The following is a 23,330-nucleotide window of genomic DNA, read 5'->3' as shown; positions in this document are numbered from 1 at the left end:
TCAGCGCTATGATTTTTTAAGGTTTTGTATTTCTGAAATAACTCCGCGTGTGACGTCAGAGGTTGTTCTCTGTTAGTTCTTCCCATTGGTTCGTTTACGGTAAGCCAACCGGATATCCTTCACAGCTGTCACATCATTGGTTGGTTCATGTGAACCAGTGACGTCAATCAAAGTAGTGCGTTTTTATTAAAATATTTTTGATTATTTTTTCGAACATTTTCAATAAACTTTGCTGTACAATTTAATGATCTAATTTTTAATTTTTACCGCGCGCAAGAAAAAAAAAATTGTATCCAATTTTCCGTAGGGCTGAAATTCCTCATTATAAAACCTGTGTGTGTCATATCTACACTGATTTTTGCTTAAAAATCTCTAGATATTGTAGTATTGCCACTGAGTTATAATATAAAGAGATAAGACTACATAAAAATCCGAGCTAAAAACTTGTCCCCAAAGAAAAGGAATAACCTGAGGAGGGACAAATATCGTCACGTCATGTCAAGTCGACTTTGGCAAGCAAAACACGTAGTACAGTAAAAAGCACGTACTGTTTACATCGGTGTACTGTAAGTTCTATTCAGTATGTCGCTTCCTTCCGCATACGCGTCACCTTTGTTTGTCGTAGCACTATACGCCCGACTAACTGAGCACGACAGAGACAGGAGATAACTCCCGAATAATAAGTGCCGGTAACATATTATTAATGAGACGTTTTTTGACTTTAAAATAACTATTTAAAAAAAAAATTGATTAAGATTAGAACATTACTTACCGGTCAAATGTTACACCATCACTTTTCCAGATCGATTTATGCAGTATCTTTGCGTACATATAGGCATTTTAGTAATTGCGAGGAGAAAAGTAGCCGGGAAACACTCGCAACAGGCTAAAGTCTGTTGTATCAAACATATGCCAATTGGCTGCAGGTTGAGGGACCACATTTTGAACGCTCATGCTTACTCTATTTATATACCTTAAAGATTATTTTATTGCGTAAAAACATTATATTGTTTTTCGCACTGAAATATGTTTTTTACTATTTATTACTACCTATATCAAATGGTGTAAAATTGTTTGTAGAATATTACCTCATATTTAACTATTTTTTTTATTTTTGTCAAAAAGTTTCCTTTTTGCTTATGGCGGCAGTATAGACAACATGTCTTCCCTTTGACGGGAAAAACAGTACAAAAACATTACTTTCGTTGATGCCCAGAGACATGTGATCATTCTACAAAATTTCTAAGACTTGAGTTTCGCAAACAGGTGCATTCAATAGAACGAAAGGTAGCTTAAAATTTGTGCAATCAGTAATTTATCTCAGTGTTTCTCGTCGAAATCTTGAATATCAAGTTCAAGAATGCAATAAATTATGTCGGTTCGAAGACGTTGTTTGTAGCGTTAACCTTTAGGGTACCACATTCAGATTACTATCTGCAGAATAAGGCTGACATTTAAAGGTCTTCGTGTTAATCAGTGGTTTTACCTCAACTTTAGATGCTGTTTCCTTGTTCTAATATTATGTTAGTCGGCAACAATAATTTTACTACATCTAGTCTATTGCATAGCTAAAAAGCTTCTCCCTCCGTTGATATTCGTAATGAGACATCTTGAGATGGTCACCCCACTAAAACGGTACTCTATTTGAACTCGGAATTATTGTTGCATGTCTGCTATTTATATTTTACGAGCTGAACCCGGCAATGCTTTGCTATTGCTAGATTTGAGTTTATACTCGTATATAGATTAAATGAACACAATCAAATGCTGTCGAAATACGATCTATCAGTCAAATGTGTAGTAAAAATATGTACTATAGATGCACAAATGTTGAGATCCATACATTATGTAAGGCTGAGATAAGCATTAACAACAAAATCAAGAAAGGAGCTCTGCACTGGTTTGGACTTGTAGAGCGAATGGACAACAAATAAACGGCTTAAAATATTTACAATGCGAATGTTCATAGATACAGAAATAGAGGAAGATCTAGAAAGACATCTCATGACCAAATCCAACAAATGCTTGAAGATAGATAAAGTTAAAGTTGGAATACTCGGCGTGCGTGCATGAGAAGATCTATGAATGTAGAGGAAGCGAGATCTCAATGCAAAGATATGGGAATATGGCGTTCTATCCTCTCTCCCTACCCTTAGGGGTAAACGGCGTGATAGTTGTTATTGAAAAAAAACTATTTCTGTATTGCCATAATTTCGAGAGAAAATACGTGAATACGTTTGTACGAAGAAAAGTAGGACTGCGTTCCCTCTTCAGACTAAACATAATTAAGGATACTTACTAAACTTAACTTATGATTGAATTCCAAATCTAAAAATAATAGATATTCAAATATTGCATTGAAGTAGGTACCTAAGTACTTGTTTATGTTTGAATTCCAAAACATAAAATAATCAATTATTTTCAAAAACAGAATTTTGTTAGCAAATGTCAAACTTTGCTCAGGGATGCACTCTAGCCAAGAATGCGAAAATGTATAGAATATCAGTTGATATTATTTTAGTATAACCAAAAATCCGGTAAAAAGTAATAAATGGATAGACATTATAAGGAATTCAATGAAATAATCTGATTGGGATCCATAAAAAAACGAATGTTGTTTGTAAACATTAAAAAACCAGCTTTTTTATACACAAAAAAATAACTTCCATCCATTTTTTTGTATCCGCATTTTTTTTTACTTAATATATTGAAGATTTAATGAGCTTTAAACCTTCTCGCGGCAAAGATATACATTTATCTGAAAACCGCACGTAAATCAGTCCGGTAGTACCATTCGAACATTGCCTTATATATATATAGATGTTTATATTCATACAGAGTTTTTTTATTATATTTTATTCATTTATTATGTACTAGAACATAATATAAAAACAATGTAAACGAATGCCTCGACACGGGTTATGCCCAGTGAGGTGTTCATATAGTATACTAAAAAAAAGGATTTGTAATTTATTTCACTTCTTGTACTTGCATATTTGTACAGTGGCGGGGTTTTTGCCGAATGGCAATTCCTTACAAAAATAAAACGTGACGTTTGTATCATTTATGTTTCAAAACGTATGCGAGAAAAAATAATATTTTAAACAGAATAGATTCAGAAATAGAACTAGAAATGTTATATCAAATTGCATTGTAGTATTGGCAAATACGCATTTCATAGATACATATTTTCATTTCTTATTTTTTCGTGATAATATATACTTGCTTGTTTATTAACTTAACTTAAAAATGTCTTTCTTGCTTACCTTAACACTTTATTTATTGTTTGCTTTACAGAATTTATTTCATAAGCTTATATCTTTGCATTTTTTGTTTATATGCTTACTGTTTTTTCTTGCATACCTTTGTTATTATTGTTTTTTTTTTTTTTACTTTGTAAAACTTTTTATCATATCCTTTTTAACTAATTTTACAATTTTTTTCTGTATATTCTGTTTATTATTTAGTATGTTAGCATGTATTTAATTTTTATTTTTTGTAAATGCCTTTTGGGCGTTAATGAACAAAATAAATAAATAAATTAATTAATTACTAGATTTTACCCGCGGCTTCGCTCGCATGGTATTAGTTATAATTCTTATTTTTAAACGACAAAGCCTTTTTGATAAAAAAAAAAACAAACGTGTGCATTATTTAACATTGGTTTAAATAAAAAACAGTTCAACTGTTGTGTAGATTTGGTTATTCACTCTTTTTACAAAAGTGCTAAAATCTCAGTTTCACTTTTCTAAGGCTTTCTGCGTAACTGCGTTCAATTTACAGACATAGCATGTGAAAAAAAATGTGTGATTTATTTTTTATTTTTTTTAATTTTATATATTTTATGAAGGCAACAGAAACTGAAAACAACAAGTAGGGAGAATAACGCTAAAGTATAAAATGACATTTTATTGTATTCAAATAAGAGCCTATTTTTTTTTATTAGGTATGTCAAAAAAGGGTGTGTGTGTGTGTGTGTGAGTGAGAGAGGGTGGGTGGTAAAGTGTATTTATGTGTAGGTACTTACGTGTGGGTGCGTAAGCGTCTGCAAGAGTGTGTGCGATAGGGTATATGATGTGAAGGGGGTGTTTATGTGTGTGCCTGGCAATCCTGTTTTTTTATATTTTCTTTGTTAGTAACGGATTGTTTTGTTTCTAACAGGAGGAAAATGCCGCTCTACGTCTCGAGCTGCGTACGGCCGCCACGCTGGGCGGCACGCCCGTCGCCGCGTACCTTGACGCGCGTCAGTACGTGGGCGGCGCCGCGTTGCGCCCTGGTGAGGATCCTTACCGAAGGAATCGCTTCAACCAAGCGGCCTCGGACGCGCTTCCCAGCGACAGGGACGTCCCGGACACGAGAAATCCCATGTAAGTTCTAATATATATATATATATATATATTTTTTTCGTTTTAGGTAGCTGCAAAATATAATCTTACAAATTTACGATTACAAACGCTCTGTTCGTCGGTATTTATAGAGACAATATACTTAACTTTTCTACTATCTCTATCTACTATGAGCGGTCCATATCATGTCCTTAGATTGGATGGAACCAATGCTTCCTCTAAATTTGACTACGTAATCCGTACCTAATGGTTTTATCTAATAAAATCAGCTTTTAGTCAACTAATCTTTTTAGTAACTACAACAAATATTTTACAAATACTTTGTTGTTAATCGTAGCGATCTAGACCCTGATTATAATACGAAGTTAACTGAGTTATCTTCTTTTGTCTTTAAAGTAAAATAGAACTTTCTGTACGAATTACAGGTTGAAGACGAAGATACTTGATTTTGTAAATACAAATATACACATGTTCGATCTGATTATTCGGGTTTACTGTAAATACAATAAAAGATAACTTTGTTCACTTCCGATTGTAATCGGGGCCCTGGGCCCGTGTTCTAAAAGGAAGTTAAAAATTATCTTCAATTTTATCTACAAATTAATATTAAGTTTTCTGTATGAAAAATATCTGGTTGCTAACGAAGATACCTTAAATTTTCATACATATATACATATTTTTGTACATAAATATCGATGTTACTTTATGCCGTTTCGATATGTACCGATGAAGATAGCGTTTGTAATCGCGGCCCTGAGATGGGTTTGACGGTCGATAATTTAAATTGGTGACTTATTTACGAAAGAAACATAATCCACAAAGAGTAAACCGGTAAATAATTTCTAAAAAATATCTATCTAGAACTGAAGACTGAAGTAAAAATCACTGCGCTCCGTCTTATTCTGGAAAAGGGAGCTGCATCAGTCGATTGATTATTTTGAGGCGGCGCGGCGCTTAGTACTGAATCCAAAATCCGCGCATCGCAAATTCAGATATTTGCAAACTCTGCGAAAACAGTTCTAACAAACAAATCCATGTTTATTTTTCAAATATTGTAACTGATTTAGCACTTCGTTTAACACGGTGGTATTTTAATATTAACCTTTAAAATGTAACCTTTTTATGCTGAAATAATGGCATCAAATTGCTTGCCAGTTTATTTCAAAGTACTAAACTCGAGTTGTTATTTTGGTAGTAGATCTGTGTATCTTGTACCAAGTTACCGCTTCCACAATCAAAAAATTCACTGCTTGGTATTATGAATCCGGCTTTGTCGATATGTCGATACGTGTTTTCAGGAAGATATGGCTATCGATGAAGAAAAATGATGTAGTAATCTTTAATTTTCATACTTATAACATTTCTTCCGATGTGTTGTCAATGCTCATTACGTCGTCTAAAACGTCGAATGATCTGACGCATGCGCTGTAAGTTGTAACTACCACTGTCACTGCTGTCATAACTGTCAAAATTTACTCCGTGCAAAATGACAAATTAAAAATGACTTATTTGTTTTTTTAAATATGCCACCTCAAAACGATTAAAATTTTTAATAAATTCCAATTAAAGCAAAAAGTGCTCGCTCGAACATGATTTTAGCCGTTTCAGTGGGTCCGTGCCAAGTATTGAAAGCTGTCAACTTTCTCGATTATCTGCCCATTATTAAAGAAAAGATGATCAGGGTCCGAACAGGATTTGTTGCTCATAATCATACGCTTTTACTTATGAAACTAAAATCCTCTCGCTTATAAAGATTCACTCTCTTTTGCACTTCGTTCGCCTGTTTTTTTTACGAATTAAAATTGAAAATGCTGATGTTTCACTATTTCCTTGATCTGTCGTGAAAACACATTAATATGTTTTTCATGCAATGATGCATATGCACAGCACTGCAGTGGCAGTGCGGCACACCAAAACTGTTCAAGCTTTTAATTATCAAAATTCACTACGACGCGGATATGAATATTTAAGACATGACTAAGTCAAAATAATCAAAGCCATTATATCTGTAGCTTAGAGGATAAAACACGGAAGTCCACTTTTTGTCATTTTAAAATTAATAATGCAGAAATTATCGCAAAGAGCTATTTTATACGTGAATTGATTACCGAAGTCCACTTTCGTTATAAAAATGTTTTTTTAAGTGGAAATAAAAATCTGAAGTCCACTTTGTTTCAATGCAAAAACCATCAGCAGTCCCAACTACGCTATTTTTATGTGTACTTTTCATCATAATTATCATTCCTTTTCTGCACCTAATTGTGCATAGTGCTCTGTATTAATACACCAATAGCAGCGTATCTTGATATTTTTTGTTACATTAAGGTAAGATGATCAGTCTTACGCTTCAAGTACCAGTCTAAAACTAAAATTAACTACTACTAAAAAAAAAAAAAATTTTTTATTTTTATGTATTATAATTTTTTATATTTTTATGTATTATAATTTTTTATATTTATTTTTTATTTTATATTATTTTACTTTATTATTTTTTTTTTTTTTTCGTTTTATTTTATTTTATTTTAAATAATTTTATTTTATTTTATTTGGGAAACCAACAGTTTTACATACCTACATATTTAAAATAAACACACAAATATAGTCTTAGAGTATAGATAAGGATATAGTGTATAAACTCTGAACTAATAATAGTAATATAAGTTTTAACATATAAAAATCTGTTTTCATTTTCATGTATATATTTTTTTTTAATCAAAGAAAATACATTTAAAAAAAAAGAAGAACGGTTTTTGTGAATTGGGAGGGATTAGGGACAAGGATGCATGAAGAGAGGATAAGGAGGGGAAGGGAGATGAACATATTTATTATTATAATGTCTACTAAGTTACCTAATGCATTGTTAGTGTCAATTTTAGTGTGAAAACATTAAATAAATATTTCATTTTAACCATGCCGGCAATCGAACCCGAGACCCCTTGCATATTAGGCAAACGCTTTTTATCAAAAATTTTATTATCAAAATAATTCAAAGTTATTTATAAATTGAAATTATCTCATTTGGCTCAAGAATTATCATGTTTTGGAAATAGCACTACCACAAAATTCTTTTTCCTGAAAATTTCGTCCAATGTGACGACTCCTGTGTTTTTTTTTTACGGTACTGATATAATTCTCTCGAATTAATGATACCTACGTAAAAGTGGTTCTATCAGTAATAACTAAACCGTGCCAATGCTGTCGAGAGCCGTGAACACACGAAAGGAGAAAAGAGACGGAATAAGCGTGATCGAAGAAAGAAAAAAGGTGACGGAATGAATGTGAATCAGGAAACAGGTTTGATGTTCGATGTTCATGAACGGCCTTGCAATCTCACCTTTATGCGGCGTGTTATTATTTACCTGCTCGGCATTACTCGCCCTCTCATTACCTTCGCATTTCAGGGGACCACAACCGAATGAAATATTACCGAGTATTTTTTTAATGAACAAAAAAAAATACTGTTACAAATCGGAATAATATTTTTTGTAGTATAATATCTGGGAAGCGTGTTTTCAAGAGGTGGAAGAGTAGAAATAGATGTTGAAAGGAGAGTGAATGCGGGCAACAAAATGAACGGAGCACTAAGCACAGTAATTGGTAATAAAATATGTCAATCGAAGCTAAACTGGCAGTGCACAGTGGAATTTTAGTCCCAACACTTATTTATGTATGGAAGTAAAACATGGTTGATCTGAAATATTTATTTGAAAGGGTTTTTTTCACTCTAGAATATTTCATAGTTCGTGGACTGGTACCTTACCTTACTTTCATGTAACAATTTTGGTCAAGATACGCTGCGATTGGTGTACCAATGCAGTGCCCTATGCACCATATGGTGCGGAAAGGGAATGATGATGATGATGAATTATTGAAAAATATATAAATATATTACAACAGAGATGAAGAACGTTTTAGAGAAGGTAATATATAAGTCTAAGCATCTACAGGTTTTATGACCTGTCGTTAAGTACGCACTGTGTAACATTTACCATTCTGCCTATATTTGAAGATCTGTATTCCTTCAATTCTTCTATATGTTGATGTTTGATAAGTTAAAGAGCTGAAACCCACATCAATAAGGATTACCCTTATTGATGTGGGTTTAATGTTGTACAGGTTTTCTATTTTGGGATTACCAGCTTTAGACTCTTCCTCTCTAACTATGTATCAGAATGTCTAATTGTTAGTCTTTGTTAACTTTTATTTTTATGGGCCATTGTGCTTTTTTTTATTATGTTTTTGTAGATACCTAATTTTATAATTCATGTACATTGCAATTGGCAAGAGAGCTGTATTGTACATTTAAATAAATAATAAATAAATAAGCCCTGTAGATACCTAGAATTCCCTTCTCTCAAATGTTCTCCATATCCGTTGTAATATGTTAATAACATAATGTTGTTACAGTACTGAATTAAGTATGTAAAAATAATAGTTATTAAAAATAGAAAATACATTACAAATATATTATGGTATATTCCCGACACAATAAATATTTAGAATGCGAATATATATATTTTTTTGCTTATGGGTAAAAAATGCAGTTATTTCAAAATTGTATATTATATTTATCTAGAAAATTAAATAAAACATAATAAATTCATGAATATAATATTTTTGTTCTATTCGTACTATTCCGCAAATACTTTTTTCTCATTCTTTGATAAACTATAACCCACTGTTTATTTTTCTGACCTCAAATGAATCACTCAAACCTCGATTACGTGTCCCCCTTTGAATGATACATGCATTAAAAAATATTTTTTATTTACATTAAATGCATAAAAACAAAATTACCTTCGTTTTTTATTTTCAAATTACGAGTATAAACCCTCGCGGATTACATTCACTTAACAATTGTTTTTTTTTCTTTTTTACATTCATATTCTATTGTTAAATACCGAAATAACAGACATTTTATACTAAAATGTGATATCTAAAGCAATTTAGGATAGGTGCGCGTGAGTTGATTTGAGGTTAAATGAGAAAGATGGATTACAATTGAAGTTATTTATTACGTTGTTACACACGAGTTACATCCTGTTATCTCGTACAGAAAGAATTTAGGCAACACGAACTATCAAGATGAAATGTGTCGAGTTCTTTCTATGTGCGGTGTTTAGTAGTTTCTTCCAGGCTGAAGTTGCAGCGGACTACGCGTTCCGGGCCAAAGCAGGGTTCGGACCTGCCAACTTCACGGCTGTTGGTGTTGCCCGCCACAGTATAAATATTATCAAATGTATTTTTGAAATTCTTTAATGATTTTTTCAGGTGCCGGTTGAAGAATTATTCTGATGACCTTCCTCAGACCAGCGTCATCATCACATTCCACAATGAGGCAAGATCTACCCTCCTCAGGACAGTAGTCAGGTGAGATGGAAACCTTCATTGAACCGACTGGCATTGGCTTTCAGCCTTCATGGACCATTAATGTGATTCTCTGATAAACAGAACGAATTTTTCCGAAATTCAACCATCTGTAGATTAAGATGGCTAAATGATTATAGGTTAAAACGTATGTAAATATTTGTATATAACTACTTACCGACTTTTCTGTGTCAACCGGTCTTGGAACGTACCTGTCTCTTCGTCAAGACAATAATTACACTAGTCTGCAAATCCCACTGTACACCTTTACCATAGTCGTTTCTGGCATATGCGATTAAAAGATAACACCAACTAACGTTAATAATCCAACGTTTATGAAAATGTTTGACCAAAAAGTAAGTGTTGTAAATATGAATGAATTTTAATTTTCAGTTTTTTGATTTTTTGTTTAATTTAATAAAAAAATTACAACATGTTAGCAAAAAGAAATACTTAATAAAGCAAAAGTACAGAAACAAAAAGCGAAACGAAATTCCACACCAAAAAAGAAGCAACCTCTTGTGCTTGCTGTGGGATTACAATATTAATAATTTAAGTACGAAATACACATTTATTTTTAAAAATAAATGAAGGTATATTAAACATTTTTTTATAAATAGGTCCATATACATATGAATGCAAATGCGCATGCGTGCGCACGCATGTATAAATATCCACACATATACCCGCGCACGCAAACTGACTCACACGCGCATACACGAAATATCATAGGTATTTTCGTAAATTCCACACTGCTTTGTGATTATACTGTGAAAAAGAAATTACCATTTTTTTCCCTATTCGAACCTGTATATGGATTATTTTTGTTACATTGAAGGTAATAGAATAAAAGTACAAATAAAAAAGTGTTACGCTTCAGATACAGTTCAGGAACAGTGAAATATTGTTAATATTCCAAGTTGTGCGACGAATTGACCATAGACATTGAGGCCAAAAAACTTAAGTTGCTCTTAGAATACTCGATAAATTTATTTGCTTATGTATTTTTCGATTTCAAGTTCAGGATCATTATAATGTGCTTGTTGCTAATGGATCTCGAAGAGTTTTGGAAGATTCAGAATTTTTTTATGTTTGTAGTGTACGAATACTCGTTCAGTGGTTTGATGTTCTAACCTTTTGCTCTTTAATCACCACTATCACTCTTCTCTCTCTCTGCTAGTTTAGTCCTTCTTGTCTCCGTCCTCAGGGTCCTTCAGCATGTGCCATTGTGCGATTGGTCTCCTTGGTGAGGCAAGCATATCCGACCAGTGACGCAACTCTGTCCCAGACGCATTGAATCCCAACACCACCTTCCCTATTGGCACTGATGTTCCGATACGATCATAGTCCACTACAGTCGCCATCAGGTTTACTTTCTGTATTTGTTCGAACGGCACTTCAAAAGTGAAAGACTCATTATAATACGGATTCAGGGTGCACTTCTTGATTCTTGTCTTCTTCTTCTTCAGTCGCTTTCCGTTCTGCATCAGGGCTTCTTAACATACGGATCTGAGAGACCGCCTACGTCCATTTTCTTGAGATTTTTGGCTTCCAGAATGACCACATTGATCCGTGGTATAGCGATCAACTTCGGTGTAATGGAAAAATAAGAATTTTTCTTTATGTTCCTAATAACTACTTTAAACATAGGCAGCTTCAGCTGTTTTATCTTCCTGCTTGCAGAACCAGCCTGCCAATGGTAATGCCATTAGGAAGAGCAATGTCTTTACTCAACCGTATCTCTTCGGATATCGACATATTTCATGTTACTAAAATGAAGTTCAGAAGGATTGCTTCCTTTTACTCTAATTACTGGGAATTTTTATTTTATTATTTTTTCACATTCTAATTGTACTGCAATTTTTTTTTCGTGTTATGTACGAGTATGCCTTGAATGAATTTTTGTAATGTAAACGTATTAAATAAATAAATTGAAATAACAAATTTGGATTTCTGGTAATACTGTTGGGAACATAATAACATATGGGACATCACCAGACGTGTAGCATTAAGTATTTTGAAAATGCATATTTATATCTAAGTTCTATCTCCGTTTTACGTTTCTCTATCAAAGCCGATTAAGAAATTGTCATTATTTACTGTCGTCAATTTTTATTCCAGTGATTTTTTTTACTGTACGCCTATTGTGCATTTAAGTGATGTTTTTGCTTTCTTTTTATCTCAAATATTTAAATTTTAATGCCGTTTACGTTGTACGTAGCTGAGCTAGAAAAATGATAATGAACTTGTATGGAAATATTTAATGAGTGTATTCATTTTAATAAACAAACCGTCATGCGGTTTCCCTGTGGAGGTTGGCAGAAATGATAGAACGCCACTTTAGTCTGTCTTATTTTATTTATTTATTATGAAAATCATACAGTCTTTTTAATAAACACAAAGAAAGAGAAAATAATTTTAAAAAGTAAGACCAATTACAGATTTCATATAAATGTATTATGAATACAGAAGGAGAGGGGAAAAATAAATACTAAAAAAAAAGTACATAAAATGGAGAAGGCATGGTATAGTCCCAACTCTACTTTCCTCCCCTCTCTCTCTGTTTCCATGAACATGTATATGTATTACTAAAAATTCACAACCAACAATAATTTTTAGGTATATGTAGTAGATATATGTAAAAGTTAAGCAGGAGATAAATTAAAAAGCTCTTCAACAGATCTGATAAAACTTTAGTATTTACAGTGTAATATGTCGATTTCACTAAAACTGTCATTATAGGTAATCTGTATTCTTCGAAGAGTGCTATTTTTCATATAATTAGTCTGTGAGTTTGGAATGTCGAAGAGTAGAGAATGACAAGTTCTACGGGCAGGGACTCGATATGAAATGCTTCTAACAATTTCTGGGCTATCGATTAGGTTATTAACAATGTTGTTGAGAAAGATAACTAATAGTTACGTAAACCTATACGCAGAAGCTTGTTTGCTTTGAAACCGGTAGGCGAAAAATAAAAATTAGTGGTTAAAAACAAAGTTGTTTTATTTATTTTATTATAATGAATAACCTCAAAGTTAGTGCTTCAAATATAAACGAACATATTTAGTTTAATTATTTTTAAAAAAACATGCTATTTTTGCCAAGATTTATAAACAAAACTAAAACCTAAAAAAAATTATAACACATTCAGTAGAAGTTTAATACAATTTCAAAATAAATGAAAAAATCAAATAAAATATTTTAAAGCATTAATATACCAAGAAAATCATTATGCTACGATTTCATGTAATAATTATAGTAAAAGTTTAATTAGCATTTTTTTTAAAGTTCAAAAGGTATGTTCTAAAGGAACCATACCCTACATTCTTTGCATACAGACCTCCATTTTTCTACATTCATTCGCCTTCTCATGCACGCACGACGATTATTCCGACTTTTGACGTGTCCAATGCCCATCTTAAAATGCTTATTTAACTTGGTCATGCCATGTCTTTCTTGGTCTTCCTCGTTTTCCACACCCATCAAAATTTGCATCGTAAATCATTTTAGCCGTTATTTCGCGGTCCGTTCGCTCTACATGTCCAAACCAGCGCACCACTCCTTTCTCGATTTTGCCGAGACGCTTGTCTCAGCCTCACATAATTCACGGATCTCGACATTTGTTATTAAATTAATACTTGAGTGTTAATAAATTAATTGATAAATAAATCAATATCTAATGAGAGCTGGATTGTGAGTTCGTAAGATTTTTCTTTAGATTTTTTCACTATGGAATGGCCAGGTGCGAATCACTAAATGTATTCATGTCGTGACTTGAAATTAGATCGGTTTTAAAAAGGCTACTACTTTTTATGGTTTATAATCGAATCGTTTTCGCTTTTGTTTTTAAACAAACTTTAACTAACTTAGGAAAAGCACCAGTAAATGACCACCCCCCAGTAAATGACCATTGTTTAATAAAACACAATATAATAATAATTGCTTTCCGTTATTTTTCTGAGATTAATAATAATAATAATCAAAGTTTATTAACAAAAAATAACAAAAACTTTATCTATTTATTTATTTTTTCATATTTTTTGCTTACAAACTATAATTAATAATAAAAATAATGTGACCTCACTGGGGTTTCCCGTGCCGAGGACACTTAACAATATATATTTAAAAAAATTACATTTGAAAATAAACAAAGATGACTAACTTGAAAAAAACTAATATAATTAACAAATATTTAGACAGTTTAAAAAAAAAGGTATTTATATACATCTATATTATTTATATTACAAAAAACACAATGAAAATAACAAAAACCTAACATAAGCCATACGCTTGTATAGCAGTTGATTCAATATTGGTATGGACGAATGAGACAATCCATTTTACTTCTACCTAGCTTCACTATCCATTTTTTATAGCCTTTTTTAACATTTTCTCGTTACTAATTGTTTTAATAGATAGTGGAAGTAGGTTATAGATTTTAATTGAATAATACTCGAAATCGCTTTGTCCGAAAGTTTTAGTTTGTATTTGTTTAAGTTGTCTATGTGTTGAGGATCTAGTGATTATATTATTTTTATTGTTTTGTCTTTCATCAGAGTAAGAGTAGTTTTTGAATCTATAAGTGAGTATTGTTTTAGCGTATAATTGTTTTGGTGTCATAAGTTGTGATTTATGGAATATTTCTTCAGTAGATGTCTGTATTACATAAACACTTAGGTAATAGATTTCTCTAGATCATGTCTAGTCTGTCTCACTAGGTACAACCTGTTTTAAGGCAGACATTTTTATGCAAAAATAAACAATTACATTACTACCTACTTGTTAATATACTAAACAGTTATACAATATTAATTTATTAAGAATTTATTTTTAGTAAATTTTTCGATTTTTCCCGACCTAAATCCAGTAACCATTTTTTTACAAATTTGTTAAATTGAATCTGGGTCATAGTTTTGCAATCTTTGGGTAACATATTTAATATTTTTGGGCCCAGAAACCTGTAATTTCTTTGCCCGAATTTAGAGTTTGTGATAGATCCCATGACCCATCCTCTAGTTTGACTTCTGGTAGTGCGGGAGTGTTCCTTTTGGGATTTCTTCGAATAATTTACTTGCACAAACATTATTATTCTAAAAATATATAATTGTCTTATATCTCAGATCTCGAATTCCTCAAATAACTTGACGCTGGGGTACCTGAAGGGCTTTTTTAAAATTATTTTAATGATCGATCTTTGAGCAGATTTATAGTGTTTTTATAAGGAAAGGTGTGGTGAGTGTTTTATTTGATGCTATTTCTTATGCAATTCTTCGAATATATAGATATTTTTTTATTTAAAAAAAAAAAGAAGAAATATTTGCGTTCTTACGATTTACCCAAATATTTTATTTTAAGGGCCATTTTCAACGAGTTGTAAATAACTCACTATTAGAAAATGGGAATTAAGTTGGGGTAGAGTAGGATTCGAACCACCGACTTTTGGTCCGTGAGTCCGAGACACTAGCCACAGGACCACAACCCGATTCTAATGTGTTAGGGTGTTTTATAATGTTATGATGTAACTTAATCTAAGTATTATTTTTACTGTGGTAGTAGCGGTCATTCACTGGCGATTCTGCTATTTTAAAAAAATAATATTAATTATAATTATAATACTGGTATTTCAATAAAAAAGTAAAAATACTTAATCTGTTATTTACTGTTTATTTTAATTCTGTACGCTTAAATTATGAAATTTATACTTTTAATGTGGATTTCACTACAAGCTGAACTATTCAAAAGGTCATTCATTGGTGCTTTGACCCTATATTTTATTGACTACCTCTTCTTCGGTAGCAAGAAAGGAAAGAAAATCGAAAGTAGATACTGAAATAGTAAGTAGTAAGAGCTTGCCCACCACATAGCGCACTCCGCATCAGAGGACATAAGTCTCCTTGGCGGTGCCCACCTACACGGAAAATTTGCTCGTTATCAAACGAGAAAAGCTGCCCGAAGGAGCTCTCTGAAATCTGGTAGCCTTAGCATTGGATTGAGAAGAGAGGGAAGTGAATTCTTCGCCGACTGGAATTAAAGTGATTGGACATGATCAATTCGCCGAAATGATTACAAAACTTTTTAAAAGCCTCGAAATTCTTTTTAGAAGCCACCAGATCTGTATATCCGACAGGACCTATAACAGGGCCACGGATAGTAACGAGAAGCTCCATTCGGTAATCATAGAGAAGGGGAAAGGGACAAGACCACAGGATGTGTTCAGAAGATTGGTTAGGATATCCGCAGCAGCACGAAGGGGAGTCAACAATATTAAAAACAAATAAATTTTGATTAAATTTACCATGACTAAAAACTGCGTAATTTTGGATACATTACCAAATTAAATATGGAATTCTACCAATTATCTGCATACACAATAAAAAAAACTGCGTAGTCCAGTGATCGGGGATAACCCAAGAAGATTCTAAGCGCTGACGGATTGAAGGAAAAAGAGAAAGGTAACCCTCCCTAAAGAGGAAGATTCCCATCGCGATTGCCAAGCATTAAGAAGAGCATTTAAAGTCATTTTTTTATATTTGATTGAGACATTCGTTCAGTTGGGAGTAGACGGACGCCACCAATAACAGAGGAACGCCTTCTTCTCAGGTGGAAATAGTACTAATACTAAAAATAGAATAAGTACTAAGAAATTATTTCGAAGTACAAATAGTACATGAATGATGTATGTAGCTATCTCATCAAAGCCTTTTTTTATCTTGTCATGCCAGCATAGATTAAGGCGTAACGAACGTAAGTTCACGAAGTCGACAAGAGTATTACTTATTTTCTTTTAATCTAGATGTTAAAAAATCGATAAATCTGTCCGATTGGATCGCTTTCAATAACATGTTTTAACATGTTAACTTTCAATTATATGCGTTCAGTTTCGTTTTGGTGGTAGGGCTCTATACCGGAACTCCAACCACATTTCGATCGCTTCAGGCCGTTTTCACACCACAGTAAAAATCCACCCGACACGATAAAATAACACAACTGGGTGGGTTGGGTTGTTTTTTACCGCATTATAATAAATTTTAAAAATGTTTATTTTTTATTTATTATTAATATAAATATAATACACCCAAAAAATATTATACTCCCACGAGCTATAAAAATATACTCATTTAAGACGGTACATAAAAAGAAAACATTTTTATGACAATACATAATACAAGTTAATACAATCCGAGATGAATGAAAACATAAGACATAGTATTTATCTATTTTTCATATTTTTTAATAAAAATAATGATATGAAAAATATTTTTTTTTTTTTTTTATCATCATCAACATTCCATGTCCGCTCCCTAGTTGGAGCATAAGGTATCATTGTTATAAACTATACAATAATTTAAAACTTAAAATTGAAAAATAGGATTTAGAATTCCAACTGTCTATGCGCTTTGTAGCTGCAGGATATGTTATAATCCAGATCTTATTTGTAAACGATTTTGAAAAATAATAAAAAAAACCTAAATTTAATTTTTAAATAATGTAAATGGGGACTAGGCTTCATACCGTCCATGCGCTCTGTAGCAGCAAGACATGATGTAATCTAGCTCCTATCTGTTATCTGTTACTGAATCAAATTATAATTTTAAACGAGGAACTTGAATCCCAACCGTCAACGCGCTATGTAGCTGAAAGACGTGTTGGGATATTGTAAAGCGCCCTTAAGGTGATTTTCACAAAAATGGCGCTATGTACGTTATCCACAATAATAGTAGCTGCTTCAATAGGTAAATGTTATCAACTATCAAATGTCTAAATTTAGTAAATGGGGTCTAGAATTCCAACCGTCCATGCGCTCAGTAGCTGCAAGACTTGTTATAATCTAACTTCTATTTTAATAAATTTGTTTTTCATTTAGTTTTTTAAAATATCACTTTAACTCTGAACTTCATCGTAACATAAAATAAAAAGAAAAAATGCAAATAAGGGCTAAATTACTAAATGTCCATGCGCTCTGTAGCTGCAGACGTGCTGTAATCTGGCTCATATATATCATAATTGTAATATATCATAATTGGAGACGAAAAACTAGCATCCAAATCGTCCAAGCGCTCTGTAGCTGCAAGACGTGCTGGGATATTTATTTATTGTACAGCGCCCTTGAGGTGATTTTCACAAAAATGGCACTATATAAATTATCCAAATATACATATATATATATCCACAAAGAGCTTCCATGCATCCTATCGGCTGCCAACTCATTTGCGTCCTCCCAAGTCAGGTTCTCGTCCCGAAATTCTGACATAAACTGCCGACGAACAGTCAGCTCGTAAAGTAGGCAAGCGTGGTATGGGCTCTAAGGAGGCATCCGCAGTATATGGCTCAGCCAACCGTATCGCCTCCGCTTGACGATAGTTGTCACCGGAGTTTGCTGCGTCCGTTCTCATATTACTTCATTCCTCACAAAGTCCAACCACCGCACACCCAAGATTTTTCTGAGACACCTATTCTCAAAACTTTTTTACAATAGGTATATAAAGTGAAGGAGAATATGTTAGAAATGAAAAGCAAATATAAATATGAAAAAAATAACAAATGATTTTAAACATGTACTTGAATTAATTTACAGTAAGTGTATTAAGTTAATAATGTTTAACATAAACTACCAGACAAAACTTAATAAAAAACTCTGACAAACTTTTCAAAATATGTAAAAAATATTATTATCAACAACACAGTATGAATGAAAAAGTATATATTTATTTTATAAAGTGAACGTTATAATCCATAAGGATTAATTAATACATTTTCAAATTAAAAAAAAGAATATCGTTTTAACAGAAATTATAAATAAATGTTACAATAATTTTAGGAAAAATATAAGATACTCATTAATAACGGATAAAAAAATATGTATTTTAGTATTCGTAAGTTTTGGTGCCAAGTTACCCAAATAACATTACTACTAGAGGTGGTAAAAAATTATACAGCCATTTTAAAATAGTTATTCACCTGAAACAACTAAAACAATTTTACTTAAATAAATTGAATTGTTTAATAAAAACAAAAACAAAACCACCAAGCGCAGAAGTAAATCAGAAAATCATTTCGCTTCCCACGAAAAGTTCAATGCGCCGCGCCCGTGTGCCAAAATGATGAGTGAATATACTAAAATTGAGTGCTTAAAAATAGTTGCGAGTCAAAAACCAATCTTCCGTTAAACTGTTGTTTCTTAAACGGTTTCACGAAACTGTTTAATTTGTGAAACGATGAGTGTTACTCTTATTAAACAACCCTTACGGTTATCTCTATTCAGCTACCAGTCCTGGAACATCGAAATATTGCAGCGTAAAACCACAATCCAAATCATTATTTAACGTGTACCCTACAGGAATTTAACCCAGGACCTCAAACGCAAAATTCTCGAGCCCACCAACCACTGCACTACAGAGCGGACTTATGTCTATATTTTCCTTGATTTAAATCGCTTATTTATAATGATGATACTGACTAGTTTGTGAACACAAGCGCTCCTTTGTCAAGACGTAAAATAAACTTTCGAGATTATTAAGATAATGAATTACCGTAATTTTGGTGATACATATATTTTCCAGGTAATGTGGGAGCTGTAAGTCGTTAGTATTTAATATCTTTATATATATAATTCTTCTGTACGCGTGATGTCACTGCACTCCTCCTAAACGGCTTAACCGATTTACGTGCGGTTTTCAGCGAAATATAGATCTGTGTGCTGCGCGTGTTCGTAGATATTTGAATTTTCAATCAAATCTGTAAAAAAAAAGTCAGAAGCATATTTTTTTTTATCGACCTACCTGGGTTGCATTTGACGAGAATGCATGTATAAAAAAAATGGAAGGATGTTGTTTTTTTTTAAAGTTTATTTTTTAATGTTTAAAAAACAACATCAGCCTTTTTAAGGATCCCAATCAGATTCTTTCTTAACATTACTTAATTTCTTCCCATTTATTTTTTCCCCTGGATTTTTGGTTAATCTAAAATAATTTTAACTGACATTTAATACATTTCTGGAAATCGCATTCATTATTAAAGTGCAACCCTGTCAGTGAAAAGAGCCGAGTTTGACATTTGCGAAAATAATTCTCTATTTAAAAATGAATTATTTTATGTTTTGGAACTCAACCACAAACAAGTACCTAGGTACCTAATTATCAATGAAAAGTATTTTTCCAAGCATTAGCTTATTAAGCAGGAACGCCAACGTTTGGGCAGGACAACGCCTGCCGGGTCCGCTAGTTAATTAATCAAATTAGAAAAAAAGTACCTGTAAAAAGTGTGTTTATTTTAAATCTCATAAATTTTTAACATTTTTTTTAATGTACCTTTTAGAGATGTTTTGCTGTGTAATTAAATATTGCTAATATCTCCAATAAAATATTTTCAATATAACATTTCGGTTAGCATTATTCGAGAGGTAGATTTCGAGCACAAGTCCCTCGTCTTAAGATTTGAGTACTTTATAATAATAAGCTGACACGCAAACATCCAAGCCAACACGGAAACTGTACATCAGCCGTGGTCCATTTGATCATTTTACACTAAATTACCTCGGAACGTAATGTAATAACTGTCAAATTGATTTTTAAAAGTAAAAAAAACTTTGAATAGCCCTGTTACAAGCATGTCAAAAGTGGCATGTAAACCTTCATATTTATTTATTTAAAAATAACTTTCATTAAATTCTTGTAAAGGTTCCTTCTTACATCTGTGGCTGTGAACCGTAATAATAGACGTTACTTCTCTCTAGAGATTTATTCTTGGAAGATTCTCAGGGTGGTTCTGGTGCTGCAGGGACACGACTGTTCCGGGATCTAGGGAAACAAGGCAAAGACAGGATAGAGTAAGAGCAGCAACAGAGCTTCGATTCCTGGTGGGTGGACGCGAAATATTGATTTTAAAGGTGGTTTTACACTGCAATATTTCATCGTTCATAGAGTATCACGAATACAATGCCAACGCCATTGACCAGATGCATTCAAAAAATGAAAATTAAATTTGAATAAAAATGCGGCATACGTCCAATGTTATTCTCCCAAACACTTCCGTTTTACTATTTAAAAGGAATTCAATTAAGTGTTTTACTTCGGTATAGTTAATTAAGTTTTACGGAAGCAAGCTTCTACTGTAAGGAGACCTTTGCACGCCTAATACTATTGAATAACTGTAAAAAACTAATAGAGATCCTTAAAAAGTAAATCACTCAATTTTATATATTTTTTAATTCAGTTTTTTTCAATAATTAATCATCATCATTCCTTTGCCGCATCTAATGGTGCATAGGCCACTCCATTGGTACACCAATCGCAGCGTATCTTGATAACTTTGGTGACATGAAGGTAAGATGATCAGTCTTACGCTTCAGGTACCAGTCCAGGGACTAGGAAATATTTTTTGTGTGAAAACACCCTTTTAAAGAAATATTTTATACCAGTCATGTCGGGAATCGAACCCGAAACCTCTTGCTCGGTAGGCAAACGCGCTGACCATTACACCACGAGGCCGACAATTTTAAAAATATTTTTTGTCAATTTTTTTCATTCAATCAATTCAGTTTCGACAATTTTTTGTCTATAACTGTTATAATTTAAAAAAATATTTTATTAGGCACCTACCTACTTTTATTTTAGCTCTTTTTATGCATATTTATAAAGCACAACGTAATTAGATACTTTAATATATATATATATATATATATATATGTGTGTATATATTTACTGGATATATATTCATTCGACCAACATATTAACTTTTGTTATCAAACGCTTGAATTGTAATTTAGTCAGCGTTTATAATAAATAAAATTAATAGACATTAACATTTTCATAATTCAATTTCCTGTCAAATCAAAAATAGATTTTGTGGCATTTCATGCTATATTCTCGGCCCTCAAATTAATTGAATCGGATTATTCGATTCAGGTCAAATTCCAATTTCCTTTCTGTAGTTAATATTGACTGATAGTTCACGATCGTTCGTTCAACCCTTTACATCCGCTTTAGAAATGATTGGAGTACCACCCCCTGCATTGCATTTACATGAAGCATGTATGCATTTAAATAAGGTTAACTGAGGAAATAAATGTTCATTTATTAATTTTGTAGAAACATGCAGTCAACAACAATGAAATTACGTAATAAAAATAAGGTTGAAAGACAGACCAGCAAAGTGTCTAAATAATAATCGCACATATGACATTATAATACATTCTTAAATGCGTGAGTTTTTATATATGTATATATATTTATATAAATGTAAGAGGGTGTGTTTGTATGTATTTGTATGGGAGTACGTTTTAGGTGTGTGTAAGCATGTGCATCATTAACAATCAAGTGGGAGTTCATCGCAGCCAGATAGAATAAGCCGTAATTTATTTTAATATAAATTAAGGAGCTTGTTAATATATGGAAAAAAAATTAACAATAAAAATACAACAAAAAATATTTTATTATATTGAGAAGAACGTGCGATGTCATTTAAAGTTTGTAGTTCGTTTTTAGAGAAACTTCGCCTTAAAATTCAATGCTCTAATTTTTACCGCGTGAGATAACATTTTTATATCCAATTGTATGCCGCATTGACCTTATTTATTATTGTGAAAACTGGTGTTTTGTCTACACTACAGATAGGGGATGCTAAAAATATTATATTTGATAAAATTCAATACAGAATATAAATGATTAAAAGTTCATGCTGTATTTTATTTTATTTACAGAACAAATAACAGTATTTAAATTTACGAAGAAGAAAAAATAAGCGCATTTGAGATAAATAAGTCAATCGGATACCAAAATAATATAAAACTTCCTAAATTTCACACAAGTCATGGTCAAAATAGCTTTGTTTTCAAGGAAATGAAATATTATGGTAATCTTCCCAATGAACTAAAAACTATTATGTATGCTGTTGTAATGCATATTGTGTATGCTGTTGTAGCATTTCAAACTAAAGTACATTATATTTTTTTTTTAAACATGTTTCATTTTATGTAACTATGTATAATAATTAATTTTTAAAAAATGAGAAATAAAAAGTTACTTTATGCATGTTGGAATTCCGTTCCGATTGTAAAACTAAAATTAAAAATAATATGAAATTATTTTTTGCAGTGTCCTGAATCGGAGTCCTGATCACCTCATCAAAGAAATTATTCTAGTCGACGATTATAGTGATAACCGTAAGTTCTATCATTTTATTTGTCAATTTTTTTACTTATGGTTTATATGAAAAGCTTTGCCTTTTCTGTCAACTATGTTTATTTCATCATCATCATAGAAAATAAATTCTTATCATGCGCTCAGTAGCTGCAATATTTGTCTTTTTTTTAAAACGAGTTTTATAAAAAATAAATTATTTGAATATCATTCAAACTTCATTAGATTACGTACCGTCCATGCGCTCGGTAGCTGCAAGACGTGCTGCAATCTAGCTTTTATCTGTTACAATGGAAATATATCATAATCGGAAACGAGTAAACAGAATCCCAATCGTCCATGCGCTCTGTAGCTGCCAGACATGCTGGAATATTTATTTACTGTGCAGCGCCTTTAAGGGATTTTTACAAAAATGACGCTATATAAATTATCCAACTATAACAATAATAATAATCTGTTTTGTGACTATTCGAGCAATACA

General features: G+C 32.2%; 1 protein-coding gene across 1 annotated transcript in view; it reads left to right on the top strand.

Annotated features, from left to right (window-relative positions):
- Positions 1 to 4,161: 4,161 nt before the first annotated feature.
- The window catches only part of Pgant2 (polypeptide N-acetylgalactosaminyltransferase 2), a gene marked incomplete at its 5' end in the record, with an annotated part of 53,008 nt that continues 33,839 nt past the window's right edge, over positions 4,162 to 23,330 (top strand). Inside the window, 3 exons of the mRNA XM_088233019.1 lie at positions 4,162 to 4,367; positions 9,618 to 9,716; positions 22,805 to 22,872. Coding sequence (XP_088089145.1) covers positions 4,162 to 4,367; positions 9,618 to 9,716; positions 22,805 to 22,872 — 373 coding nt within the window. The remainder of the gene's footprint in view (positions 4,368 to 9,617; positions 9,717 to 22,804; positions 22,873 to 23,330) is intronic.

This window comes from Micrasema longulum, unplaced genomic scaffold, assembly GCF_059751315.1.
Source record: "Micrasema longulum isolate JH-2025_06_02 unplaced genomic scaffold, ASM5975131v1 h1tg001050l, whole genome shotgun sequence".
Lineage (NCBI taxonomy): Eukaryota > Metazoa > Arthropoda > Insecta > Trichoptera > Brachycentridae > Micrasema > Micrasema longulum.
The sequence above is the reverse complement of the archived record's forward strand: the minus strand, read 5'-3'. Positions and strand labels throughout refer to the sequence as shown.